General features: G+C 44.5%; 1 protein-coding gene across 1 annotated transcript; it reads right to left on the bottom strand.

Moving 5' to 3' along the window:
• Nucleotides 1-1,541: 1,541 nt before the first annotated feature.
• GTF3C6 (general transcription factor IIIC subunit 6) lies at nucleotides 1,542-14,294 on the bottom strand (the record flags this gene model as incomplete). Its single annotated transcript, XM_080700099.1, has 6 exons — nucleotides 1,542-1,822; nucleotides 7,587-7,700; nucleotides 11,892-11,936; nucleotides 12,899-12,962; nucleotides 13,816-13,896; nucleotides 14,262-14,294. 6 exons carry the CDS (start codon nucleotides 14,292-14,294, stop codon nucleotides 1,542-1,544), a joined length of 618 nt encoding a protein of 205 aa, XP_080556225.1.
• Between the last annotated feature and the right edge of the window lie 12,712 nt (nucleotides 14,295-27,006).

Below are 27,006 nucleotides of genomic sequence, written 5' to 3'. Positions count from 1 at the left end.
CAGCCTCCACTACTTAGTAAGGTCCTTTGCAACTCAGTGAGACCCTGTTTCAAAATAAAAAATAAAAAATAGGACTGGGAGTGTAGCTTGGAGGTAGAATGCCCTTGGGTTCCATCCTTGTTATGTAAAAAAAAAAAAAAAAAAAAAAAAAGGGACTTTACAGATGGACTTACAACAGATCTTAAAACAGGTGGGCCCAACATAATCAAATGGATCTTGAAAAGTAAAAGCAGAAGGCAGATGGTGGGGAGAGATAGAAGAGAATCAAAATGAGAGCAGTACTTGACCCAACACTGCCAGCTTTGAAGGGAAGAGGACCAAAATCAAGGGCTGCAGATGGCCTCTAGATGCCAATGTGGACCTGATTTGACAAATAGCAAGGTAACAGGATCCCAATCTTTATCTGCAAAGAACTGGATACCGCCAACAAATGAATGAGCAAATAAATTGGTTTGCAGCTGCCCTCAGCCTCCAGCAAAGAGCACCCGCTGGTCAACACTTAGATTTTAATCCAGGTGAGACTCCCCATCAGACACCTGATCTACAAAACAGGAAGATAACCAGGCGTGGCAGTGCATGCTTATAATCCCAGCATTTGGGAAGCTGAGACAGGAGGCTCACAGGTTCACAGCCAGCCTCAGCAACTTGTGAAGCTCTCCGAAACTTAGAGACCCTGTTTCAAAATAAAGAATAAACAATCGGGCTGGGAGTGGAACTCAGAGGTAGGACGCTCCTGGGTTATATTCCCTATACCAACAACAACAAACAAACAAAACAGTAAAACAGGGTTCAGCAAATAAAAATAGGACTGAGGATATAGCCTGAAGATGGAATGCCCCTGGGGTCAGTCCCAAGTACCACCAAAACAAAACAAAAGAAAAACCAGGGGGCTGAGGTACAGCTCAGTGTTAGAATACTTGACCAGTGTGTGCGAGGCCAGGGATTTAATTCCCAGCTCCACCAAATTAATTTTATATATATATATATATATATATATAGAGAGAGAGAGAGAGAGAGAGAGAGAGAGAGAGAGAGATGGTAGGATTTTTTTATTATATATTAGGGGCTATAGCTGAGTGGTGGAGAACTTACTTAGCATGCTCAAGGCCATAGGTTCAATCTCTAGCCCTCTCACCAATGAATTCATGTCTGTTCCTAAATTCTGCTTTATTAAGTTGTACAGTAACTGAAAATGTGTGCATGGCCAACAAAAACAATAAAGTAGTGAATCAAATAAAAGTTGATTATTTTACGTATTTTTCTTTTTGGTACCGGGGATTGAACGAAGAGGCATTCTACCTCCATGTTATTACCCCTAGCACAGTATTATTATTTGGAAACAGGGTCTCACTAAGTTGCAGAGGGCCTTGCTAAGTTGCCTAGGCTGGCTTCAAACCTGCTATCCTCCCATCTCACAGCCTCCTAAGTATTAGGATTACAAGTGTGCACTATCACATCCATCAAGTCGACTGTTTTATATAAAAAAGTCTTTTAAGAGTTCATGAATAGTTATTACAAGAAACATTTTATCTAGGAATGATTTATAAGGCAATATCTTGAGTTTCCATAAAAGCAGAACCTTCTGTCTCAGAAGGGATATCAAGAAGAGGACCAGAACCCTCGGTATCCAAGTGCAGTGGCTTCTCCTGCTCGTAGATCAGGTCTGAACTGTCTTTCATCTGGATCTCTTGCTCTTCCAACTCCAAAGATTTATCTGAGGCTACAGCTACAACTTCATCTTCATTTTCATGCAGAAAACTACAAATCATGTTGGGTCTAAAGGAGAAATCATTTTCCTTCATCTGTAGCCATTCTACACCTCCTAATGTGGGGAATGGGGGACATACCAAGAAAGAAGCATGAAAAAAATTAAGTACATTTTTCTTTAAATTTCCAAACCATTAATATATATCACAGCAAAAATTCAGTATAACCCAACTCTGTTGATTAAATAAATCACATAATTTCCATTGTCCATGGAGACCCTGTGTTGCCTAAAGACTATACATAATCAAAATCACTAGAAGTGGCCAAGTGTGATGGTGCACACCTGTAATCCCAGTACTTGGGAGGCAGACACCGAAAGATTGTAGGATCAAGGCCAGCCTCAGCAACTTATGAGACCCTGTTTAAAAATAAAACAATGCCGGGAGTGGTGGCGCACGCTTGTAATCCCAGCATTTGGGAGGCTGAGACTGGAGGATCACGGTTCATGGACAACCCCAGCTACTTAGTGAGACCCTCTGCAACTTAGTGAGACCCTGTTTCAAAATAAAGAATAAAAGCTAGGCGTGGTGGTGCACGCTTGTAATCCCAGCATTTGGGAGGCTGAGAATGGAGGATCGAGGTTCGTGCACAGCTACTTAGTGAGGCCCTTTGCAACTCAGTGAGACCGTTTCAAAATATACAATAAAAAATAGGGAAGGGGGTGTAGCTCGGAGGTCGAATGCCCCGGGGTTCCAACCACAGACCCACAAAAATAAGTAAATTTAAAAATATAAATAAATAAAACATAAGTCAGGCATGGTGGCCCACACTTTTAATCCCAGTACTTGGGAGCCTGAGATAAGAGGATCATAGGTTCCCAGCCAGCCTCAGAACTTAGGCCCTCTATTTTTGCGGTACTGGGGATGGAACCCAGGGGCATTCTGCTTCTGAGCTACGCCCCACCCCTATTTTTTATTCTTTATTTTGAAACAGGGTCTCAGTGAGTTGCAAAGGGCCTCACTAAGTAGCTGAGGCTGTCCTTAAACCACAATCCTCCTGTCTCAACTTCCCAAAAGCTGGAATTATAAATGTGTGCCACCACACCTGGTTTGGGACCCTGTTTCAAAATAATAAAATAGGGCTGGAGGTATTGCTCCGAGGTAGAATGTCCCTAGGTTCCATCTCCAGTACCCCCACACACATGCACACACATAGAAATAAACCAGATATTATGGTGCATGCTTGCAATCCCATATCTGGGAGGCTGAGACAGGAGGATTGCAGGTTCAAGCCTCAGTAAGTAGTGAGACTCTCATCAACCCAGTGAGATGCAGGTTTTTGTTTTTGTTTTTTTTTGTGGTACTGGGAGTGGAACCCAGAGGCTTTCTACCTCTGGGCTATACTCCCAGACCTATTTTATATTTTATTTGGAAACGGGGTCTCACTAAGTTGCTGAGAGCCTCACTAAGTAGCTGAGGCTGGCTTCGAACCCGTGCGATCCTCCTGTCTCAGCCTCCCAAACGCGGGGATTACAAGCGTGCGCCACGACGCCCGGCCTTGAGATGCAGTTTTAAAATAAAAATAAAATAGGGCTGGAGGTGTAGCTCAGAGGTAGAATGCCCCTGGATTCCATTCCCCAGTACCACACCATGAATGAATGAATGAATGAATGAATGAATGAATGAATGAAAGATATGGGGCTATGGGTATAGCTCAGAAGTAGAACACCCCTGAGTTCAAGCCCTAGGACCACCAAAACAAATACACACTGTAAATAATCAATTTCAATGACCATTCTATGCCTTTTTCCAGTTAAAATATCAACTCATTCTGAGAAATAATTTTAGTGCTCGTTGCCATCTCATGCCTTAAGGAAAACTGTTACTTCTCTATAATTTTTTCCCTTACCTATACAATTTTCATAATGTAAGGAATAAATACAATATTTTCTATGGAAGTAACAAACTACATAGAAATCTATTTGTTTCCATTTTGTAACTGTAGTTTAGGCATTCATTTTATAAGATACAAGTGCCATTTTAATGCTTATGACTTTTTTTTGTGTATGTGTAGTACTAGGGGTGGAACCCAGTGGCTTTCTACCTCCGGGCTGTGCTCCAAGGCCTATTTTATACTTTATTTGGAAACGGGGTCTAAGTTGCTGAGAGCCTCACTAAGTAGCTGAGGCTGGCTTAGAACCTGTGTGATCCTCCTGTCTCAGCCTCCCAAGAGCTGGGATTACAAGTGTGCGCTATCACACCTGGCTCTTTTTTTTTTTTTTTTTTTCAGTACTGGGGATGAAACCCAGGGAAATTCTACCCCTCTGAGCTACACAGAAATGTACCTGTAGAAATAATACAAGACTTCCTTAAATAATTTAGAGTCTGAAAGAAATAAAGAATGCAATCATTGAAGTGAAGGCATCAATTTAAACTATAAACAACTGATTAGACAACATGGAGAATAGAATCTTGCTCCTAGAAGATGATCACTCCAAAAACTAATGCACAGTATATAACTTAGAAAAAAACAATTCAAAGCCGGGTGTGGTGGCACACACTTGTAATCCCATCATTCAGGAGGCTGAGACAGGAGGATTGTGGTTCACGGACAGCCTCAGCTACTTTGCAACTTAGTGAGACCCTGCTTCAAATTAAAGAATAGAAAATAGGGCATAGGGTGTAGCTCAGAGGTAGAATGCCCCTAGGTTCCATCCCCAGACCCGCATAAAGAGAAAAAAACACACCTTGAAAACTTTGTTCACTTGGGCATGGTGGCGCACGCTCGTAATCCCGCGCTTGGGAGGCTGAGACAGGAAGACCACACGGGTTTGAAGCCAGCCTCAACTACTTAGTGAGGCTCTCAGCAACTTAGTGAGACCCTGTTTCCAAATAAAGTATAAAATAGGTCTGGGAGAATAGCTCAGAGGTAGAAAAGCCCCTGAGTTCCACCTCCAGTACCACAAAGAAAACTTTGTTCCTTTCTATATTCACAGGCAAAACCTTCACCTTTCCTTTGACCACCCACAATCAAGGACTGCTCCAGTAATGTCATTTCCCACTCCCCTCTTCCTTATTACCTTTTCAGCCACATGTCTTCAGTGGACAAAAAGACTAAGCTTACTACAGAAATTTCCAAGGACCCACTGAAATCCAATAGATTTCTCAAAGATACTTGGACCTGTCTTCCCACCCAGTTTACTCCTTCCTCTGCTCTCATTACAACCAACTTTCTCTCACTACCACCACGAGGAAATTGTGAACCTCCTTATGAACTTCCTTTAATAAGAAATATATATATATGTGTATATATATATATATATATATATATATTTTTTTTTTTTTTTTTTTTTTTTTTTTTGCGGTACCGGGGATGGAAACCAGGGAATTCTATCTCTGAGCTACACCCCCAGCCCTAATTTTTTAATCTTTAGTTTTGAAACAGGGTCTCACTGAGTTGCAAGGGCCCTCACTAAGTAGCTGAGGCTGTCCGTGAACATCGATCCTCCTGTCTCAGCCTCCCAAATGCTGGAATTACAAGTGTGTGCCACCGCACCCGGCCTAGAACAAGGATTTCTAATGTAGTGAATAGAGTTGGTTTAATTAACTTTTACATGATCAGTATATCTTTTCTTCTTTCTTTCTTTCTTTCTTTCTTTTTTTCTTTTCTTTTTTTGTGGTACTGGGGATTGAACCCAGAGGCAACACCCCCAGCCCAATTTTATTTATTTGGAAACAGAGTCTCGCTAGGTTGATGAGTCTCACTACTTGCTGAGGCTGTCCTCAAATAGCCTCCTGCCTCAGTCTTCCAAGCCCTGGGATTTACAGGAATGTGCCACCATGACGGGCTTTTGTTGTGTCTGTGTATGAAGTATGAAGGATTCAACCCAGGGGCATTGCACCTTAATGCTATAACCCCAGCCCTATCTCTTCATTTTGTTTTGAAACATTCTCACTAGGTTGCTGAAAGTCTCACTAAGTTGCTGAGGCCAGTTTCCAACCCATGATCATCCAGCTTCAGCCTCCCATGTAATGAAATTACAAGCATGTACCACTATGTCCAGCTCTTCAAACATTTATTTCTTGACTAAAATATAATAAATAGGCCAGGCGTGGTGGCGCACACTTGTAATCCCAGCATTCGGGAGGCTGAGACCAGAGGATCGCAGTTCGCGGACAGCCTCAGCTACTTAGTGAGGCCCTCTGCAACTCCGTGAGACCCGGTTTCAAAATAAAGAATAAAAAATAGGGCAGGGGGTGTATCTCGGGGGTTGAATGCCTCTGGGTTCCATCCCCAGATCCGCAACAAAATATATATATATAATATAATAAATATATTAAGTTGGGCATGGTGGCGCACGCTTGTAATCCCTGTGCTTGGGAGGCTGAGACAGGAGGATACCACAGGTTCGAAGCCAGCCTCAGCTACTTAGTGAGGCTCTCAGCAACTTAGTGAGACCCTGCTTCCACATAATAAAAAATAGGTCTGGGAGTGTATAGCCTGGAGGTAGAAAGCCTCTGGGTTCCACCCCAGTACCACAAAAATAAATAAATAAATATATAAAGCCATAAGTAGTCTTATTTCCTAGAATTTCAAATAAATTATTAAATCATTAAATTTGTGTGTGTGGTACTGGGGATAGAACCCATGGGCCTTCTACCTCTAGGTTATACCCTAAGACCTCTTATTTTTTTATTTGGAAACAGAGTCTCAATAAGTTGCTGAGAGCCTCACTTCAAACCTACAATCCTCTTGTCTCAGACTTGTCTCAGACTTGGATTACAAGTGTGCACTACCACTCCTAGTTCGCCATTAGCTTATTACCATTACCATTTGACCCAGCAATAACAGGTCTGGGTATCTACCCAAAAGAACAGAAACCAAACTACCAAACTAATGCCTGTGTATCCATGTGCATAGCTGCACAATTCACAATTGCCAAACTATGGAACCAGGCAAGATGTCCATCAACAGATGAATGGATTACAAAACTGTGGGATATGTACACAATGGAATTTTACTCAGCCATTAACACAATTATAGTTTACAGGGAAATGGATGGAACTGAAGGACATTATGTTAAGTGAGGTTAGTCAGTCACAAAAAATAAGAAATCTGATGCTTTCCCTAATATGCAAAAGCTAGGGAGAAATGGGCAACAGGAGGAACTCTAGATGAAGGAGATTCTATAGATGAGAAAAAATAAGGTGACCTGAGGGGATAGGAGGGGGGAAGAGGGAAATTCTCTAAAGCACATGATATACTTAAACATATCAAAGTCAATCACTAAGCCAAGCATGGGAGGGAGGGTGGGGGAGGGAATAGGGTGGAAATTGGGTAAGGGCCAATTGGGTGATGTGTGCATGTATGTCTCCACCATCTTTCATCCCATCAAAATGTATGACTACAATACACCAATAAAATATTTTAAGAAAATAAAAAAAATAAGAAGCCAGGCATGGTGGTGCACACTTGTAATCCCAGGCTGAGACTGGAGGATTGTGGTTCAGAGACAACCTCAGCTACTTCGTGAGGCCCTCCGCAACTGAGTGAGACCCCGTTTCAAATTAAAGAATAAAAAATAGGGCAGGGGGTGTAGCTCATAGGTCGAATGCCCTGGAGTTCCAACACCAGACCCGCAATAATAAAATAATAATAATAATAATTAATAATAATAATAATAATAAAATAGGGCTGGGGTTGAAGCTCAGAGGTAGAATGCCCCTGGGTTCCATCCCCAGTACTGCAAAAAAAGAAAAAAAAAAATGAGCACATTACATGTAGTTATTACTACAAATTACAAGGAACATCATGGCATCAATTGTCATTGTCCAAACCAATACAAGATCACCTATGTTCAGAGAATTAAGTGAACTAACCTATGTTTTCTTCTCCTTCCTTCTTCTCTGTCAGAAGGGTTCTTGTCATGCTGAGTTTCTTCATGGTATGGCATTTATATCTTAGCACTGTTTTATTAATGCCTTCTGCATCCACTGGAACATAAAATGAACTCAATTATTACTACTTGAAGCTATCAAATAAAATAATGATGTTAAAGCCAGGCATGGTGAAGCATGCTTGTAATCCCAGCATTCGGGAGGCTAAAACTGGAGGATCGCAGTTCAAGGACAGCCTCGGCTACTTAGTGAGGCCCTCCACAACTTAGTGAGACTCTGTTTCAAAATAAAGAATAAAAATAGGGCAGGGGATGTGGCTCAGAAGTCAAATGCCACTGGGTTCCATCCCCAGACCCGCAAAAATGATGATGATGATGATGATGATGATGATGATGATGATGATGATGATATTGAGCCGTGGTCATTCCAGTTTAGGGAATTCAACTAAAATTTTTTTCTATCATGACAGTATAGTAAATTCAATGTATAACTCATTCCTCCTGCGCCACACACAGAAAATGAAAGATAAAATACTGATTGGACTCAAATACAACAAACATCTCCAAGAGATAGGAAGATTAAGCTATGAATGAGATTAAAGTCATAGGCCAAGCTGGGTGTAGTGGTGCACGCCTGTAATCCCAGTATTTTAGAGGCTGAGACAGGAGGATCACAGGTTCAAAGACAGCCTTAGCAATGTAGTGAAACTCTAAATAACCTATTGAGAACTTGTTTAAAAATAATAATAATAATAATAATAATAAGCTGGGCATGGTGGTGTACGCCTGTAATCCCAGCATTCAGGAGGCTGAGAAGATCAAGGTTCGTGGACAGCCTCCACAACTTAGTGAGATGCTGTTTCAAAATAATAAAAAATAGGTAAGGGATTGTAACTCAGAGGTTGTATACTCCTGGGTTCCATCCCCAGACCCACAATAAGTAAACAAACAAACAAACAAACAAACCAGGCAGCAGTGGGTGGAGACTTGAAGTTAGAATGCCTGTAGGTTCAGTCCCCAGTACCATACACACATACACACACTCATAGGCCTGACTGGCTCCAACCCTAAAAGAAGATACTGTGGTCAGGGATTTGGCCTAGAGTAATGAGGTCTACAACTCTACCACTCAAAATGAAGAACTAATATCAGACTTACTGCTTGAACCCAGAGTCTAAAAGGGGGACATTTGCAATTATAAAAGAAGGCTGAGGGAAAAAAAAACAGCTGAAACAGCTGCCAATCTCCCGCCGGAGTTTCATGGTCCTAGATAGAAGAGAGGATGAGGCTCTGAATCCAGGATATGAAGCAATGGAAACTTCCACACACTGCTCTTTTGAGTGGAAACAGATACTACACTTCAGAAAGCAACATGGTGATATCTATTATTTTGAATCATATGAAATTGGTGGTATTTAGCCAACTTGGTAATTTCACATAGTTCAATCTAAAAATAAAGTTGAAGCTGGGCGTTAGGGCACACGCTTGTAATCCCAGTACTTGTGAGGCTGAGACAGGAGGATCGCAGGTTGGTGGCCAGCCTCAGCTACTCAGTGAGGCCTCTGCAACTTAAGTGAGATCCTCTTTCAAAAATAAAAAATAAAGCTGGGCGTAGCAGCACACGCTTGCAATCCCAGCATTCAGGAGGCTAAGACCAGAGGATCGCGGTTCGTGGACAGCCTCAGCTACTTAGTGAGGCTCTTTGCAACTCAGTGAGACCCTGTTTCAAAATAAAGAATAAAAAATAGGGCTGAGAATGTAGCTCGGAGGTAGAGTGCCCCTGGATTCCATCCCCATTACTGCTAAAAAATAAAAAAACAGGACTGGGAATATAGCTAAGAGGTAGAATGTCCCTGGGTTTAATCCCCAGTATAAAAAAAAAAAAGTTGAAGATGACACACACACATCAATTTATTTCATTCTCTTATTTCTGGTATTAATGATTAAACCCAGAGCTTTACACATTCTAAGCACATGGTCTACCACTGAGCTACACTCTAGTCCCCTCATCAATCTATTTTTTTTGTTTGTGTAGGATACTAGGGATTGAACCCAGAGGCATTCTACCTCTTGAGGTACATACACCCCTATTCCTATTTTATCTTTTATTTGGAAACAGGGTCTCAGTAAGTTCCTAACAGCTTTACTAAAGCAGCTGAAGATGGCTGTGAACCTGCAATGCTCCTATGTCAGCCTCCCAAGTACTAGGATTGCAAGCATGCACCACCATGCCTGGCTCATCAATCTATTGTGTGTGTGTGTGTGTGTGTGTGTGTGTGTGTGTGTGTGTGTGTGTTACTGGAGATGGAACCTAGGGACATTCTGCCTCCAAGCTACACCCCAGCCCTATTTTCATTTTTTTTTTTGGCAGTACTGGGGATGGAAACCCAGGGGCATTATACCTCCAAGCTACACCCCCCAGCCCTATTTTTTAGACTTTTTATTTTTTTTTCATTTAAAAAAAAATATTTTTTTTGCAGGTCTGGGGATGGAACCCAGGGGCATTCTACCTCCGAGCTACACCCCCTACCCTGTTTTTTATTCTTTATTTTGAAACAGGGTCTCATTAAGCTGCGGAGGGCCTTGCTAAGTAGCTGAGGCTGTCTGTGAACCACGATCTTCCAGTCTCCACCTCCATAGTGGTGGGATTACAAGTGTGTGCCACCATGCCTGGCTATCAATCTATTTTTAAGTGTAAAACTTTGACACATATTCACATATATGTAGAGAAGCTTTAACTTATTTTTGGTATTGGGAGTCAATGTGTGGGCCTCCATGTGTTGCTAGTGCTACCACTGAGCTACATCCACAGGAAAAAATGGTAGGATCTGATGCAGCTACATGCTGGGCATATGAGATGTTTAATTTTTTTTTCTTTCTTTTTTTTTTTTTTGCGGTACTGGGGATGGAGTGCAGGGGCATTTTACCCCCGAGCTACACCCCCAGCCCTATTTTTTATTCTTTATTTTGAAACAGGGTCTCACTGAGTTGCAAAGAGCCTCACTAAGGAGTAGCTGAGGCTGTCCTCGAACTGCGATCCTCCTGTCTCAGTTTCCCAAGCATGCACCACCACACCGGGCTAAGATGTTTAATTTTATAATTTTATTACTTACTATACAATTTGTGTGTGTTTTTTTTTTAATTGATACATTTTACTGGGGACTGAACCCAGATGGTTCTACCTCTGAGCTATACCCTCTGCCCCATTTTCTGTCTTACTGTGGCTTTTGTTATTATTATTGGGAACTGAACTCAGACACATTCTCCCTCCAAGCTGCACCCAAGCCCTTTTTATTTCGAAACAGAGTTTGCCAAGCTGCTGAGAATCTCAGTCAGTTGCCACAGTTGGTCTCAAACCTGTGAGCCTCCAAAGTACTGAGTTACAGGCATGTACCACCATGCCCACATTCACAGTATGATTAAAATAGCTTATAAGCCAGGTGTGGTTACACATGCTTATAATCCCAGTGCTTGGGAGGCTGAGACAGTGGGATCCGACCATTCCAACCAGCCTCAGCTACTTAGTAATGCCGTCTGCAACTCAGTGAGACCTTGTTTCAAAAATAAAAGAATAACAGTTCGAGGACAGCCTCAGGTATTTAGTGAGGCCCTCTACAACTTAGTGAGACCCTGTTTCAAAAAATAAAGAATAAAAAAAATAGGGCAGGGGGTGTAGCTCAGAGGTTGAATACCCCTGGGTTTTATCCTTAGACCCACAAAACAAACAAACAAACAAACAAACAAAAATAGGGCTGGGGATGTAACTCAGAGGTAGAATGTCCCTGGGTTCAATCTCTATTACCACCAAAAACTAAATAAATAAAAATTAAAAATAAAATAGCTTATAGCTGGGCGTGGTGGTGCATGCTTGTAATCCCAGTACTTGAGAGGCTGAGACAGAAGTATTGCACAGGTTCGAAGCCAGCCTCAGCTACTTAGTAATGAAGGCTCTCATCAATGTAGTGAGACCCTCTTTCCAAATAAAATATAAAATAAGTCTGGGAGTATAGCCCGGACGTGGTAGTGCATGCTTGTAATTCCAGTACTTGGGAGGCTGGGACAGAAAGATTGCAGGTTCATGACCAGTCTCAGCAACACTAGGCCCTCCTCAACTTAGTGAGAACCTGTTTCCAAATAAAATATAAAATAAGGCTGGGGTTGTAGCTCAAAAGTAGAATGCTCCTGGGTTCAATCTCCAGTACCATACACACACACACACACACACACACACACACACACACACACAGATCATAATATAAATAGTTGAGCTAAAATATCAATTACTTACCATGTTCAACATTTTCTTCAAATATAACACAGGTTCCAAGAGTATCTGCAGAAAATTTGAAGGTAAATTGTTAAGAAATAAGAGCTACCTTCTCTGAAAGGCATATTTCTTTCTTATTTTGCAGTACTTTTTTTTGGGGGGGGGGTACTGGGGTTCCTGGAAGCCCTTATACCTCCAGGCTACACTCCCAGACCTATTTTATATTTTTTATTTGGAAACAGGGTCTCTTAAGTGCGATCCTCCTGTCTCCGGTGTGTGGGGGGGGTTGTTTTACAAGCCTGCGCCACAACGCCCAGCTTATTTTGCAGTACTGAGGCTGGAACCCAGGGGTATTCTACCTCCAAGCTACACCCCCAGCCCTATTTTGTATTCTTTATTTTGAAACAGGGTCTCACTCGTTTGCAGAGGGCCTCACTAAGTAGCTGAGGCTGTCTGTGAACTGCAATCCTCCTGTCTCAGCCTCCCAAATGCTGGGATTAAAAGCGTGTGCTACCACACCCAGCTGAAAGGTTTTTTTTTTTTTTGGGGGGGGTTGTCTGAGGATGGAACCCAGGGCATTCGAACACCAAGCAACACCCCCTGCCCTATTTTTTATTCTTTATTTTGAAACTGGATAAGTTGCAGAGGGCCTAAGTAGCTGAGACTGTCCGAGAACCGCTATCCTCCTGTCTCAGCCTCCCGAATGCTGGGATTACAAGCGTGTGCCACCACACCCAGCTGAAAGGCATATTTTATTTTTTTATTATTATTTTTTTTGTGTGTGTGTGTGGTACTAGGGGTGGAACCCAGAGGCTTTCTACCTCCGGGCTATACTCCCAGACCTATTTTTGGAAACAGGGCCTCACTAAGTTGCTGAGAGCCTCACTAAGTAGCTGAAGCTGGCTTTGAACCTGTGTGATCCTCCTGTCTCAGCCTCCCAAGTGCGGGGATTACAAGTGTACGCCACCACGCCTGGCCGTGAAAGGCATATTTTAAAAAGGAGTTTCATCTATCCAACATCTTCCTACCTTCGTATTCCCCAGCAAAGACATAGCTATCCAACTGCAGAATGGGCCTTTCAGTGTCAATTCCCTACAACACAATAAAAGATCATAACACATCATGAGGGAAAGCCTTCAACAGGTAGTCTTGGAACCAAGGAAACTGATCTCTCAAACAGGGAAACAAGTGATTTGTCCTAGCAAGCACAAGATAAATTCCCACTTCTGTGGTCCAGCAGCTACAACCTGAAGACTCCTTAATGAATATATTAGTAGCATGCTCTGTTGCAATTAACATTCTCTTAAAACTTAAGGAAGTTTTATGAGAAGTAGCTCAAAGATTTTAAAGTAAAGTAGTTGGAGCTGGGAGTATAGCTCAGTGGTAGAGGTGTGTTTGGTATGCACAAAGCCCTGGGAACCCAGGGGCACTCCACCTCTGAGCTACACCCCCCAGCCTTTTATGTCTGTGGCACTGGGGCATGATTGAACCAGGGGCATTCTACCTCCAAGCTACACCCCCAGCCCATTTTATTTTTATTTTGAAACAGGGTCTCATTAGGTTGACGAGAGCCTCATTACTTTCTGAGGCTGTCCTCCAAACTTGCGATCCTCCTGTCTCAGCCTCCCAAGTACTGGGATTACAAACATGCACCATCACACTGGGCCAGCCATTTCTACTTTCTATTTTCAAACAGGGTCTCCTGGTTGCAGAGAGACCTGCTGAGCAGCTGGGTCTGGTCTGGAACCTGCAAAACTCAGGGGCATTCTACCTCTGAGCTATCCCCCACCCCCCCCCTTTTTAAATCTTGAAACAGGGTCTCACTAAGTTGCAGAGGACCTCATTAAGCATCTGAGGCTGGCCGCGAACCCGAATCCTCCCGTCAGCCTCCCAATCATTATTAACTTTAATAAAAGCAACAATTCCCCAACTCTAGAAGACTCACCAAAATCTTGCATTTGTTTTCACATTTTGAGAGAAAGTCTGAATCAATAATCCCTGACAATTCTACCAGAACAAATTGCTCCTGGTGGAAGAAAGAAGGGTTAACAGGCGAGCATGCAAGTGGGCGGGAAGAGGTAATAAACAAAAGCCCTAAATCCTCACGGTAATGATACTACCTTTGTGAAAACCGGGCCTTGTTTTCAACGAGAGAGGCTACCTAAGGTGCCTTCCCGGTACTTTTCCGTTCTCACTGCAGCGGGGCAATTAGGACTGAGACCCGCTGCCCCCAGTTCCCGCGCGGCCTCCCTTCCCGGAGCCCGCCCGCACAGCCACCATCGCAACCGCGGCGCAGGCTTCCGACACAATGCTTACTACCTCCACCTCATCCTCGTCCTCGTCCTCCTCTTCCTCGTCCTCGTCCTCCTCCTCCTCTTCCACTACCCCTACATCCTCCCAGCTCCGCTCCTCCGCCATCGCCATGGTCCCACGGGTCTCCGTGACTTCAGGCACTAGCCACGCCCGCCCGGCGCCGCCATCTTAAATACGGGCAGCAGCTCCCTAGGCCCCGCCCACTCGCGGCTCACACCACTTTTGCCAGAACACAGTATGGCGGCTTCCGGCGAAAGGCGGGCTGCGGGCCCGCAGCGCCCCGCCCACGTGGAGGCCAGCCTAAGGCCCCGCCTCGCTGAGTCCCCGGGGGCCGGCGGGCGCTGGCGGGTGCTGCTGGGCGGCCTGGCACCTGCTGCCCTGGGAAGAGGGGACAGTGAGGCCCAGCGGGGAGAGAAGCAAGGAAACCACGGCGAACGAGGAAATACAGAGAGGCACCACGTGTTGATTTCTTGGAAAGACATTCTTATTATTGTCCGAGCTCTAATCCTCAATTCAGTGTTCTACTGATCCTAGTTAGAAATGCAGTCCGATTATCAGGGAATGAACTCCACGAGGCAAAAAAGCACCGCCCCAGGATGTGAAAAATAAAAAGTGGGTTTGAGTTTCAAGGCTACAAGAGCATAGGATCTAGGACTGCGTAATTAGACCCATCAAGTGCTACAAAAGATATAAATTGTCATGGGAATATAAAGACCCCCTCAATGGGTAGAAGACCCCCTACCCACTGGGAGTTGAACCCAGAGCCCCGCACAAGTTGGCAAACTCTACCACTGAGATAATCCCTGGCCATTTTTTCCCCCTCTCTGTACTGGAGATCGAACCCAGGGACCCCCCCAGCCCTATTTTTTATTCTTTATTTTTAAACAGGTTTCACTGGGTTGCAAAGGGCCTCACTAAGTAGCTGAGACTGTCCTCAGACTGCGACCCAGGAGTGTGTCACTGCTTCCAACCCTACAACTTTTAATTTATGTGTGTGTGTACGGGGGGAGGGGGGCTACTGGAGATTGAACCAAAGGTATTTTACCTCTGAGCTATACCCTCAACCTTATTTTATTTTTTAGTTTGAAACAGGGTCTCACTAAGTTACAAAGGGCCTCACTAAATAGCTAAGGGTGACCTCAAACACCTTTACTACAGTATTGGACCAGTATTGGGAATGGCCTAGGAGGATTTGAGAAAGCTCTGATTATTATATTTCAAAAGTTGGTGAAAGGACTTGATTTCTGCCCAAAAAAGCAGGCAACTATTCCAATGTAAATTAACCTAGCTACAGGTAATTAGCAATTCTATAGGAGAGGGGAACTAGGACTTCCTCGTCCTCATTCTAAAGACAGGTTTAAATAATAATTGGATAATCTAGCTAGGATGGGAAGAGGGGGTCAACCTTCAACCATGACCTTCGTGAAAAGAGACACCTAGGCGGAAAGGTAAGGGGAGGTACCTTACAGGGATGTTTACTACATCAGAACTACGTAAACAAGATGGAGGGTGTCGTGTATAAAAAATCTGTTCCATGTTTTGTCTCTCAGTGAATTCTTTCAAACCACCCCTCCATGTCACTTTTGAATGGCATGGGGCTGTAACTGTCTTCTGTATTTCTATCTTTCTTGGTGGTACTAGAGGTGGAACCCAGAGGCTTTCTACCTCCGGGCTATACTCCCAGACCTTTTTTTTTTTTAATATTTTATCTGGAAACAGGGTCTCAATAAGTTGCTGAGAGCCTCACTAAGAGCTGAGGCTGGCTTCAAACCCGTGCAATCCTCCTGTCTCAGCCTCCCAAGCGCAGGGATTACAGGCGTGCACCACCACGCCCGGCTCTGTATTTCTATCTTTTTAATAAACTTATTTAAATCTTCTGCAAGAGTTCTGGCTAATGTGTGTTTATCCCTAGCTCAGGACAAGAACCTGCGCCCTTTTAATCTTTTTATCTTTTTCTGTTTTTTTGTGGGTTTTGTGATTTTATTGGGAAATTATTCCCAGGGGTCTAAACAAAGATCCCTGGAGACAGTCACCCCCAAATAGTAACCCTCACCCCCAAAACTGTAAATTTATATATATATTTTTTTTGTCTTTTTTTTTTTTTTGTCTAGTTGCCCAATTAATATTTCCCAGTACTTGGGAGGCTAAGAGAGAAGTATAGAAAGTTGGAAGTCAGCCGGGCGTGGTGGCACACACTTGTAATCCCAGCATTTGGGAGGCTGAGACTGGAGAATCGTGGTTTGCGGACAGCCTTAGCTACTTAGTGAGGCCCTTTGCAACTCAGTGAGACCCAGTTTCAAAATAAAGGATAAAAAATAGGGCAGGGGGTGTAGCTCAGAGGTCGAATACCCCTGGGTTCCATCCCCAGACAGGCCAAAAAAAAAAAAAGGAAGTTGGAAGTCATTCTGTAGCTGGGGCCTGCTTTGACCCTGGCAGCAAACAGATAACCTGTTTCGAAGCGACAGTTTCCTCCTCTGTCCTCCTTCCCTTTCCCTTCAGTACATAACCCTGGCCTGTGGATTTATATAAGAACTGACTCAAGCCAGCATGGAGGCACACACCTGTAATCCTAGTACTTGGGAGGCTGAGACAGGAGGATCACAGGTGTGCTTCAGCAAGTAGTGAGACTCTCAGCAACCTAGCAAGACCCTGGTTTTTTGGTTTGTTTTGTTTTGTTGTTTTGCTTTATTTTGTTTTTTACAGTACTGGGATGGAACTGTAATACTCCTGTCTCAGCCTCCCAAATGCTGGGATAACAAGTGTGTGCCACTATCCCCGACTTTTTTATTTTTTTTATCTTTTAAAACAGGGTCTGAGCCGGGCGTGGTGGCTCACGCTTGTAATCCCCGCGCTTGGGAGGCGGAGACAGTAGGATTGCGCTGGTTCGGAGCCAGCCGCGCTGGCTTAAGAGACTCTGTTTCCACATAAAAATGTTTAAAAAAATAGGTCTGGGAGTGTAGCCCATGGAAGTGTATCCCGAAGGTAGAAGGGCTTCCAGGAACCCCAGTACCACCAAAAAAAAAAAAAAACAAAAAAACAAAACAAACAAAAAAAAAAACCAGGGATAGATATATATATATATATATATATATATATATATATATATATATATATATATATATATATATATATATCCTTTTTTGCAGGTCTGAGGCTGGAACCCAGGGGCATTCAAGCTCTGAGCTACACCCCCTGCCCTATTTTTTATTTCTTTTGAAACAGAGTCTCACTAAATTATAGAGTGCCTCACTTAAGTAGCTGAGGCTGTCTTGAACCGCGATCCTCTGGTCTCAGTCTCCCAAATGCTGAGATTACAAGCGTGAGCCACTAGCCCAGGTAATATATTTTATATTTATAATATTTATAAATAAGTATTCTTAGCTGGGCATGGTGGCCCACGCGCTTGTAATCCCTGCACTTGGGAGGCTGAGACAGGAGGATTGTACAGGTTTTACCTCTGAGCTACCACCCTAGCCCTGTTTTTTCAGTCTTTCAATTTAGAACCCAGGGACATTCTATCTCTAAGCTACCCCCACAACCCTATTTTTTGTTCTTTTTTTTTTTTTTTTTTTGTCCTGGGGATAGAACCCAGGGCTTCTACCTCTGGGTTATGCTCCCGACTTTTTTATATTTTATTTGGAAACAGAGTCTCACTAAGTTGCTGAGAGCCTCACTAAGTAGCTGAGGCTGGCTTCAAACTTGTGTGATCCTCCTGTCTCAGCCTCCAAAGTGATAAGTTGGGTCCCTCCCCCACGTGATCTCGCAGTGGAACCCCGGAAGCCAGAAGCGGTCACGAGACTCCAGGTGCCTTGAGATTCCAAACATCGCGATGCTACAGATGTCGCGAGAAAATCGGCATGCCTATAAAACAGTGGTGCCTCTGATCCACCACGTGACTCAGCCGGCCAATCAGGTCTATGCGCAACTCTCCCGATGTGTAGCCCATCAGTCCCTTTCCCCATGGCCAGTTGACTCTCCGGAGAGTACTAGGGTTGGGGCCTAATAAAACAGTAGTATCTGATAACCCCGTTGGTGTTTTTTCCTCCCTCCTAAATCCCCTAACTCTATTTTCAACTATTCATCTGGTGCTGACCCCGGGAAGAGTTTTGGGTTTGGGGGTTTTTTTCTTTTTTTTTTACTCTCTTTTTGAGCCCCGGACTCTCCGACCTGCCAGCAGCTCGACTGCGAGGTCCCGCACCAGCACTCCACTTGCAGGCGTTGCTCCCACCGCCACCACCGCTTCAGTGTGCAGGCTCTGCTGGCCACCAGACTACCAGTTGCACCCGCCCTGAGCCAGGCTCTTTGGGGGTGCACGCCCCACTGCCGCTGGCACCTGCTCAGCCCACTGACCGCCTGAGCGGGCCAGGACCTCTGCCCACTGCTTGGACCTCCCACAACCACCTTTCCACTCGGCTCTGGTCACCGCCTGAACCTCTGGTGCGTGGCCCGACCTCAGCGTCCACCACAGTCACCTGCACCAGGCTTGATTTGCAGGCATAGCTTCATGTGATGCCACTGCTCCATTCTGTCTGCCCCCAAGCCAGGCTTGTTGGGCAGTGTGCCCCATGGCCTGGCCTCAGCTGTGTGCCTGGAAGCCATTTTGTTTACACGCTACGGGCCTGGCAAGCCGCGCCACCGCTCATGTGCCATCATTGAATTCTGCCATGCCAACTGCCAGTGCCGCCCACACCAGGCACAGGCACTGCGCACCCTGACTCCACCGTGCCCCCAGCAGCTTCTCAGCGCTTCTGCTGCAGCCAGCGCTAGCCAGCAACACTTCACTCTGGTAAGCTCCCTCTGCTTCCCTTAGTTAGCGGGTTCCAGACTTGGGTCTTCCGGTCCACTGGGACCCCGAAATCCAAGCGCTTGGTGATCACTGTCCCATGGTCCACTGGGACCACCCTCCCGATGACCAGGTCATCCTCCAGTTTTTGAGAAGGGATGGAGACGTCTTTCCCTATTCTTAACCTCCATTTCCGAACGACTGATCAGGAAAATGGGGGCGCCTGTTTCCTGTTCTTCATTTTCACCCGCGAACCAATTATGGGAAGTTGAACCTACAAACTAGCAGAGGACTTATGCCCTGAGCACCTGTCTGGCCTTGATACAAGTTGGGTAATTGGTTGCGGTGGTCCAAGAATGGTTAAGAACTTTTGTGAGTGGTCTGGTAAATGGTTAGAAGTCTTTATGTCCTGGTTTTCTCCCCCTGAATTCCATCCCTCCAAATGCTCTCCCTCATCAGTTGCCATTTTGTGATGGCGTGTAGTTGCTGCCTGGTGACGTCACAGTTGCTATCTTGATCACCATCTTGTGACATTACACAGTCGTGACCATGTGACGTTACACATTCACCATCTTGGCCTGCTCCATGCAATTTTGCTGAGTCACAGGCACAGTCAACATTTTGTGGCAACACGTGGATGCCAGCATCTGACCTGGCTGGCATGTAGGCACTGCTTTCTGCAGACACTGATTTATAGGTTCTCTCCTCACCACCCCGTCACCATCCTATCCCAGGACAGCCTCCCACTCTAACCGGCTCTGTTCCCCCTGCCTTCCTCCTTTAAGGAACCAACTCAGTAGGCTTTTCAAAAAATTAAGAAAGGCTATAGATGGTCCTCAAACCCCTATCCGAGATTTGGTTAACATGGCATTTAAAGTTTAAATTCCAGAGAGGAACAGATAGAGATGGAGTGTACACTCTGACTTTGCCCAACAGCAGAGCGCGCTGGTAGCTGCCCTTCAGCTGGCGATGGCGGCTCAGCCCTCTGGAGTGCTACCTAGTGGTGGAGGACAGCAATGACGACTACCTCCAGGAACCTGCCTCAAGTGCAGCAAGGGCAAGCCCACCAATCAGACTGTGCCTGGCAGGCGGTCAGGAGGGCCACTGGAATAGTGCTCTTGGGAAAACGGCGAGCCCCAGGTACCTCAACACAGAGAAACCACCTTTCCAGACCAGGCCCTGCTGGCTGGCCCTACTCAGCCTGGCTGAAGACTGATGGCTCCTGGATTCGTCAACTTCCATCTTCCTTGCCAGCCCAAGGCAACTCTCCAGGTAGTGGGTAAGCCAGTCTCCTTTTTGGTTGCCTGCTCAGTGCTTCCATCCTTTCATGTTCTAGTGTTTCCTTTACTGATCTTGGTAGAGGGGATTGACAGCAATCTCTCATGAGCACACATTACAGGCCCTCGTTTACAGGACAAAATTGCTCTTCCTGAAGCTTGAGCAGAGTCTACAAAGAGCTCCACTACAACAGCCTCATGACAAATTGCCTTGCACAGTTTTGGGGCCCACTAACTTTGTTTTTCTCTTTAATGTTTTTATTTTAGCAGGTCCACTCGTTTACATAGTATGATGCTCTCCCTCTCCAGATGCCAAACAGCCATAGGTATCAAACTCCCTAAAATTCGTTACTGATGGATGCTCCTGACCCAGTAGCATGTTTTTATTTGAACAGACTGACCCAAACCCACTCAATGCTCTCACTATTTGCCTTTTCTTTAATAGCTCCTCAGCTGTTAGAGTCTCCTTGAACGCATATCACCAAGCTGTCCAGGGTAACCTCCGACTCACGCTGCAGCCATACTCCCACCTGCCCACTTCTGGAGGATCCGACCTCTCCCGGCCGAGGGGCCCCCTTACGACAGCCCTTAACAGCAGGAAGTAGTTCAATGATAAGTTGGGTTCCTCCCGCACGTGATCTCACAGCGAAACCCCAGAAGCCAGAAGCTGAGACATCGCGAGACTCCAGGTACCTTGAGATTCCAAACATCGCGAGACTCAGGATGTCGCAAGAAAATCGGCATGCCTATAAACATTGGTGCCTCTGGTCCGCCACATGACTCAGCCGGCCCATCAGCACTATGCGCAACTCTCCAGACGCCTGTCGGTCCCTTCCCCCACAGCCGGCTGACTCTCCGGAGGGTACTAGGTTTGGGACTTCCCAAACTCCCTAACTCTATTTTAAACTATTCACCAAGTACTGGGATTATAAGCATAGACCACCATGCCTGGCCTTTATTCTTTATTTTGAAACAGGGTCTCATTGAGTCGCAGAGGGCCTCACTAAGTAGTAGCTAAGGCTGGCTGTGAACCGGGATCTTCCTGTCTCAGCCTCCCAAATGCTGGGATTACAAGGGTACAACACCAAGCCTGGCTTAGATTTTTAATTTTCTTTAAATAGGGTTTCATTCAGTTGCAAAGGGCCTGGCTAAATAGCTGAGGCTGTCCACAAATGGCTATCTTCAGACTAAGCCCCCGGAATGCTGGTATTACAAGCGTGCACCATCACGCCCAGCTTAATTTTTTTTTTTAAACAGTGTCTCACTAAACTGCAGAAGGCCTCACTAAGTAGCAGAGGCTGAGCTATACTGGGATTACCTTCTTTCACCACCACTCCCTACAAGAGCTAACTCTTAAAAGATTTGATTTTTTTTTTCTGTGTGTGTGTGTGTGTGTGTGTGTATGTGTGTGTGTGTGTGTTGGGGATTAAACACAGGAACATTCTACCTCTGAGCTGCACCGTGTAGCACTGTTTTATTTATTTTTAATTAAAAAAATTTTGGTGGTACTGGGGGTGGACCCCAGGGCATTCTACTTCCAAACTACAGTACCAGCACAATTTTTATTCTTTATTTTGAAACAGGGTCTCACTGAGTTGCAGAGCCTCGCTGAGTTATCTGAGGCTGTCAGTGAACCTTGATCCTCCTGTCTCAGCCTCCCAAATGCTGGGATTACAAGCATGCACCATGTGTGGCTTTTTAAATTTTGTGTTATTTATTTTATTTATTTATTACTTTTATTTTTATTTATTTTTGCGGTACTGGAGATGGAACCCAGGGGCATTCCACCTTCAAGCTACACCCCTAACCCTGTTTTTTAGTCTTTTTTTTTTTTTTTTTTTTTTACTTTCCAAGGTTTTTATTTTTTTTTAATTTTATTTTATTGGTGCACTGTATTCATACATCATAGTGGGATACAAACTTTTGTAGACATACATGCACACATCGCCCAGTCAGCTCCCACCCCATCCCCACCCCATTCTCTCCCCATCCCTCCTTCCCATGCTTGGCTTAGTGGTTGACATCTAGTATTATAGCAATTTATCCAAAATTAAAAATGATAATCTCACATAACAGTTTCATTTGTCTGATACCAAGCATTTGATGATTTAAAGATAGCATTTCAATATTTCTTTTTGCTTTCTTTCTTACTAGAGCATATTTTTTTCTGTTTTTTTAGGTGAAACTATCATATATTTATATATTTATTTTTCAGAAAAAAATCTATCCTAATATGGAATATGAATTCTAGATACCCAAAACAATCTTGAAAAAGAACAAAGCTAGCAGATATATATTTTCTGATTTCAAACCATATAAAGCTACAATAATTGAAACAGTGTAGTACTGTTCTAAAGGCAGATATATAGACCATTGGAGTTAAATACAAGCCTAGAGCTAAATTCTTCCCTATATTGTCAAGTTATTTTTGACAAGGTTTCCACGAACAATTGGTGGTGGAAATAATAATCTTTTAACTAAATATTGTTGAAAAATAATAATTACATGGAAAAGAATAAAATTGGACCTTTACCTAATCCCATATACAAGTATTAACTCAAAATAGATAAAAGACCTAAATATAAATCTTAAGACTATAAACTTTTAGGAGAAAATCTGGGTCATAAAACCTCACAACATTGAAATTGGCAGTGATTTCTTGGATATGATTTCAATGGCACAGGCAACAGAAGAATATACAAACTCCCTAAAAAATAAAAGAAAATATTGTATATCCAAAGACAATGTAAACAGAGTTAAAAGTTACTAATAGAATTGGATAAAATATTTCCAAATGCTATATCTGAAGGTATATTAATATTCCAACTAGAAATCCTAAAAATTAACAACAATAAAGGCAAACAATACAACTTAGAGATAGGTAAAAGACTAACATAAATAATGAATCTCCACAGATAACCAATCTTAGTTGTCTGTTGGATGGAAACTCTTGTTTCTCTGGTTCGGGTGAGTGTTACCTATTTCTTCTTTGTAGTTAATCTCTTTGAGTATTTTCTCTAGCGCTGGTTTTGAAGACATAAATTCCTTCAGTTTCTGTTTGTCATGGAAGCTTCTTATTACTCCATCTAATTTGATAGAAAGTTTTGCTGGGTAGGAAATTTTTGGCTGGAAGTTGTTTTCTTTCAGAGTTTGGAATATGTTACTCCAAGCCCTTCTGGCTCTCATGACTTGGTTTGGGAAGTCTGGAGTGATTCTAATTGGTTTGCCTCTGAATGTCAGTTGGCCTTTTTTTGTTGTTGTTGCCTTTAAGATTCTCTGCTTGGCTTCCACATTGGTCATTTTGACAATTATATGGCGTGGGGATCCTCTTCTCCGATCCTGTCTAAAGGGAGTTCTATAAGTTTCCTGGATCTGTGTATCAACCTCTTGCTCTATATTTGGAAAATTTTCTGCTATTACTTCCTTGAAGAGATTGTTGATCCCTTTGGTATCACTTTCTTTTCCCTCCTCTATTCCAATTATTCTTAGGTTAGCTCTCTTAAGATGGGCCCATATTTCTTCAATGTCAGATTCCTGCTGTTGGATATTTTTTTCTAGATTAGAAACTATGCATTCATTTTTGGATTGCTCATCTTCTAAGAGCGAGATTCTGTTCTCCATGTGGTCTAATCGGTTGTTTGTGCTTTGAATTGAGGCCTTTACTTCATTAATTGCATCCTTTATCTCTTTTTGGCTCTCTCTGAGTTCTTTTCGAAGCACCTCTATTATTTCTACAGTTATTTTCCTGATTTGATCTTCTAGAAATCTCTGATTTTCTGTTTTATCAGGTTCTGATGTTGTGGGGTTGTGCACATTCATTACTCCAGTGTTATTCCTCTTTCCCATGATTTCGGAGGTTTGTGCCTTCTCTGGGTTCTTCCCTTGGGTCACTATGGCTTCACTTAAGGTGCTCTGGATCTCGAGTCTGTATTATCTCAGACCCCACTACTCCTTTACTGGGTTGTATCACAGAGTCTCCGACCCAGGGAGTCGATAGAGGCTGCTTTAAACTATGGGGGGTGCCAGGTTGCACGTTCTCCTATGGTGTGATATCTCTGCCACCAACACTCCCTCACTGGGTCAAGTCCCAGGAGGCCCAATACTGCGATTTCTCCTCTGTGGCCCGCAATTTGACTCACTGTTCTTGAGTACGCAGATGTAGCTGTACTGGACTCGGTGATTTCACTGCTGCTGCCGCTGCCGGTGGCAATATGGCGCCTCTGCCACGCCCTCGGCCATGAGGCTGGCGTATTTTTTCTTCTCTGGTTTTGATTTCCACTCTGAATCCCTGCAGCGTGTGCTGAGCTCAGCCACTGGGAGCTTTAAATGCTGTCTGCGCCGAAAGATCCCACCTGGCTGTTCCGCAGCGGCTCACCTGGCTTGCTGTAGCCGTCCGTTGAGTTCGCCGCTGCCGCCGGCAGTATGGCGCTGCTGCCGCGTCCTTGGGCGCGTGTGTCTCCTCTGTGGCCCTGAGCTCTGTTCTCAGTCCGCTTTCTCTCTGGAGCCTGGTGGTTTTTTTTGTTTTTCTGGTGATGGTGTTTTCTGGCTATGAAAGGCGCTCTTTTTGTGGTAATGGAGATTGGTTGTTAGTGGGACTCTTAAGCCCCGCTTTTCTCGGTCGCCATCTTCCCGGAAGTTCTTTTTTTTTTTTTAAATAGGATCTCATTGGGTTGTTAGGGCCTTGCTAAGTAGCTGAGGCTGTCTGCGAACTGCTATCCTCCAGTCTCTGCCTTCCAAAGTGTGCACCACCACACCCGGCTTTTTAAATTTTTATTTATTTATTTATTTATTTGTTTATTTGTTTGTTTTGGTGGTACTGGGGATGGTACTGAGAATGGAACCCAGGGGTCTTCTAACTCTGGGCTACACTCCCAGACCTATTTTATATTTTATTTGGAAACAGGGTCTCACTAAGTTGCTGAGAGCCTCACTAAGTAGGTGAGGCTGGCTTTGAACCTGTGCGATCCTCCTGTCTCAGCCTCCCAAGTTTAGGGATTACAAGTGTGCATTACCACGCCCGGCTTTGGCAACTCATTTTATTGGGCAATCAGCTCCTGATATTCAGAGAAAACTAAGAAAGGCTGACGATGGTCCTCAAACCTCTATCCAAGATTTGGTGAACATAGCATTTAAAGTTTTTAATTCCAGAGAGGAACATGCATTCCGACTTTGCCAGAAGGCAGATTTGCAGGCCCGAGCCCTGGTAGCTGCCCTGCGTCCAGCAGATGAGGCTTAGCCCTCGCGGCGATGAGCGCCACCTAGGGGTTGAGAACAGCAATGACAACTGCCTCCAGGAGCCTGCCTCAAGTGGGGCAAGGCCATGCCCACCAACCAGACCATGCCCAGTGTGTGGCCAGGAGGGACACTGGAAAAGTGAGTGCCCTTGGAAAAGCGGTGAGCCCTAGGTGCCTCAACACAGGGGACCACTTTTCCAGACCAAGCCCCGCTGCTGGCCCTACTTGGCCTGGCCAAAGACTGACAGCTCCTGGATCCCTCAGCCTCCATCCTCTTTGCCAGCCCAGGGTAACTCTCAGGGTAGCAGGTGAACCGATTTCCTTTTTGGTTGCCTGCTCAGTCCTTCCATCCTTTCAGGTTCTAGTTTTCCTTTTCCGATCTTGATACAGGGGATTGATGGTAAACTCTCCTGCTCACGCACTACAGGACCTCTTTTACAGGACTGATAACTTCCCCAGCCTGGGACTGGAGAAGCAGCTCCACACCTGACAGTCAAGGCCCTTAAGCTGGGGGATCAAGTCCTCCTCAAGTTGCTTCAACCCAAACATCTCCAATCTACCTCATATCTGGAAGGGCTCTAAGGGCCATCCGCTGCTGGGCTCCTTCCCTTCCAGGCAAGGGCCAGTAGCCGATGAGCTCCTGCCTTTCCCCTCCCCCACATGATCTTGCAGTGGGAACAGGAGGCGAAACCCTGGAAGCCAGAAGTGGAGATATTGCGAGACATACTTGAGATCATGAGACTACAGATGCGGCGAGAGAATTGGCATGCCTATAAAACATCAGTGCCTCCGGTCCACCAATGTGACTCCAGTCCACGTGACTCAGCCAGCCGATCGGGCATATCTCTCCAGACATGTGGCCCGTTGGTCCCTTCCCCCACAGCCAGCTGACTCCTTGGAGGATGTCGTGTTGGGTCCAAATGAAGCAGGGCAACCTGGTTGGTGTTTTTATCTTCCCCCTAAACTCCCTAACTCTATTTTCAACCTTTCAAAAATAAAGAATAAAAGATAGGGCGGGGGGGGGGTGTCGCTTGGAGGAAAAACGCCCCTGAGTTTCATCCCCCAGTACCGCAAAAAAATAAAAATAAATAAATAAATAAATATAAAAAGGATGACGCATGCTTGTAATCCCAGTACTTGGGAGGCTGAGACAGGAGGATCACAGGTTCATAGCCAGCCTCTGCTACTTAGTGAAGGTCTCCACAAATTAGTGAGACCCTGTTTCTAAATAAAATATAAAAAAAGGCCTGGGGGTGTGGCCCTGAGGTAGAAGTTCCCTGGATTTCATCCCTAGTACCACAAAAAATAAAAATAAAAATAAATAAAAAGGGCTGGGAGTGGTGGCACACACCTATAATCCCAGTACATGAGAGACTGAGACAGGAGGATTGGAGGATCTCAGGTCAAGGTAAACCTCAATAATTTAGTGAAACCCTGTTTCAAAATAAGAAATAAAATAGGGCTAGAATGTAACTCAGTTGAATCACAGGTTTGTGGCCAGCCTCAGCTACTTAGGCCCTCTGCAACTA

Source organism: Muscardinus avellanarius, assembly GCF_963383645.1.
Source record: "Muscardinus avellanarius genome assembly, chromosome: 8".
NCBI classification, from domain to species: Eukaryota; Metazoa; Chordata; class Mammalia; order Rodentia; family Gliridae; genus Muscardinus; species Muscardinus avellanarius.
The sequence above is the reverse complement of the archived record's forward strand: the minus strand, read 5'-3'. Positions and strand labels throughout refer to the sequence as shown.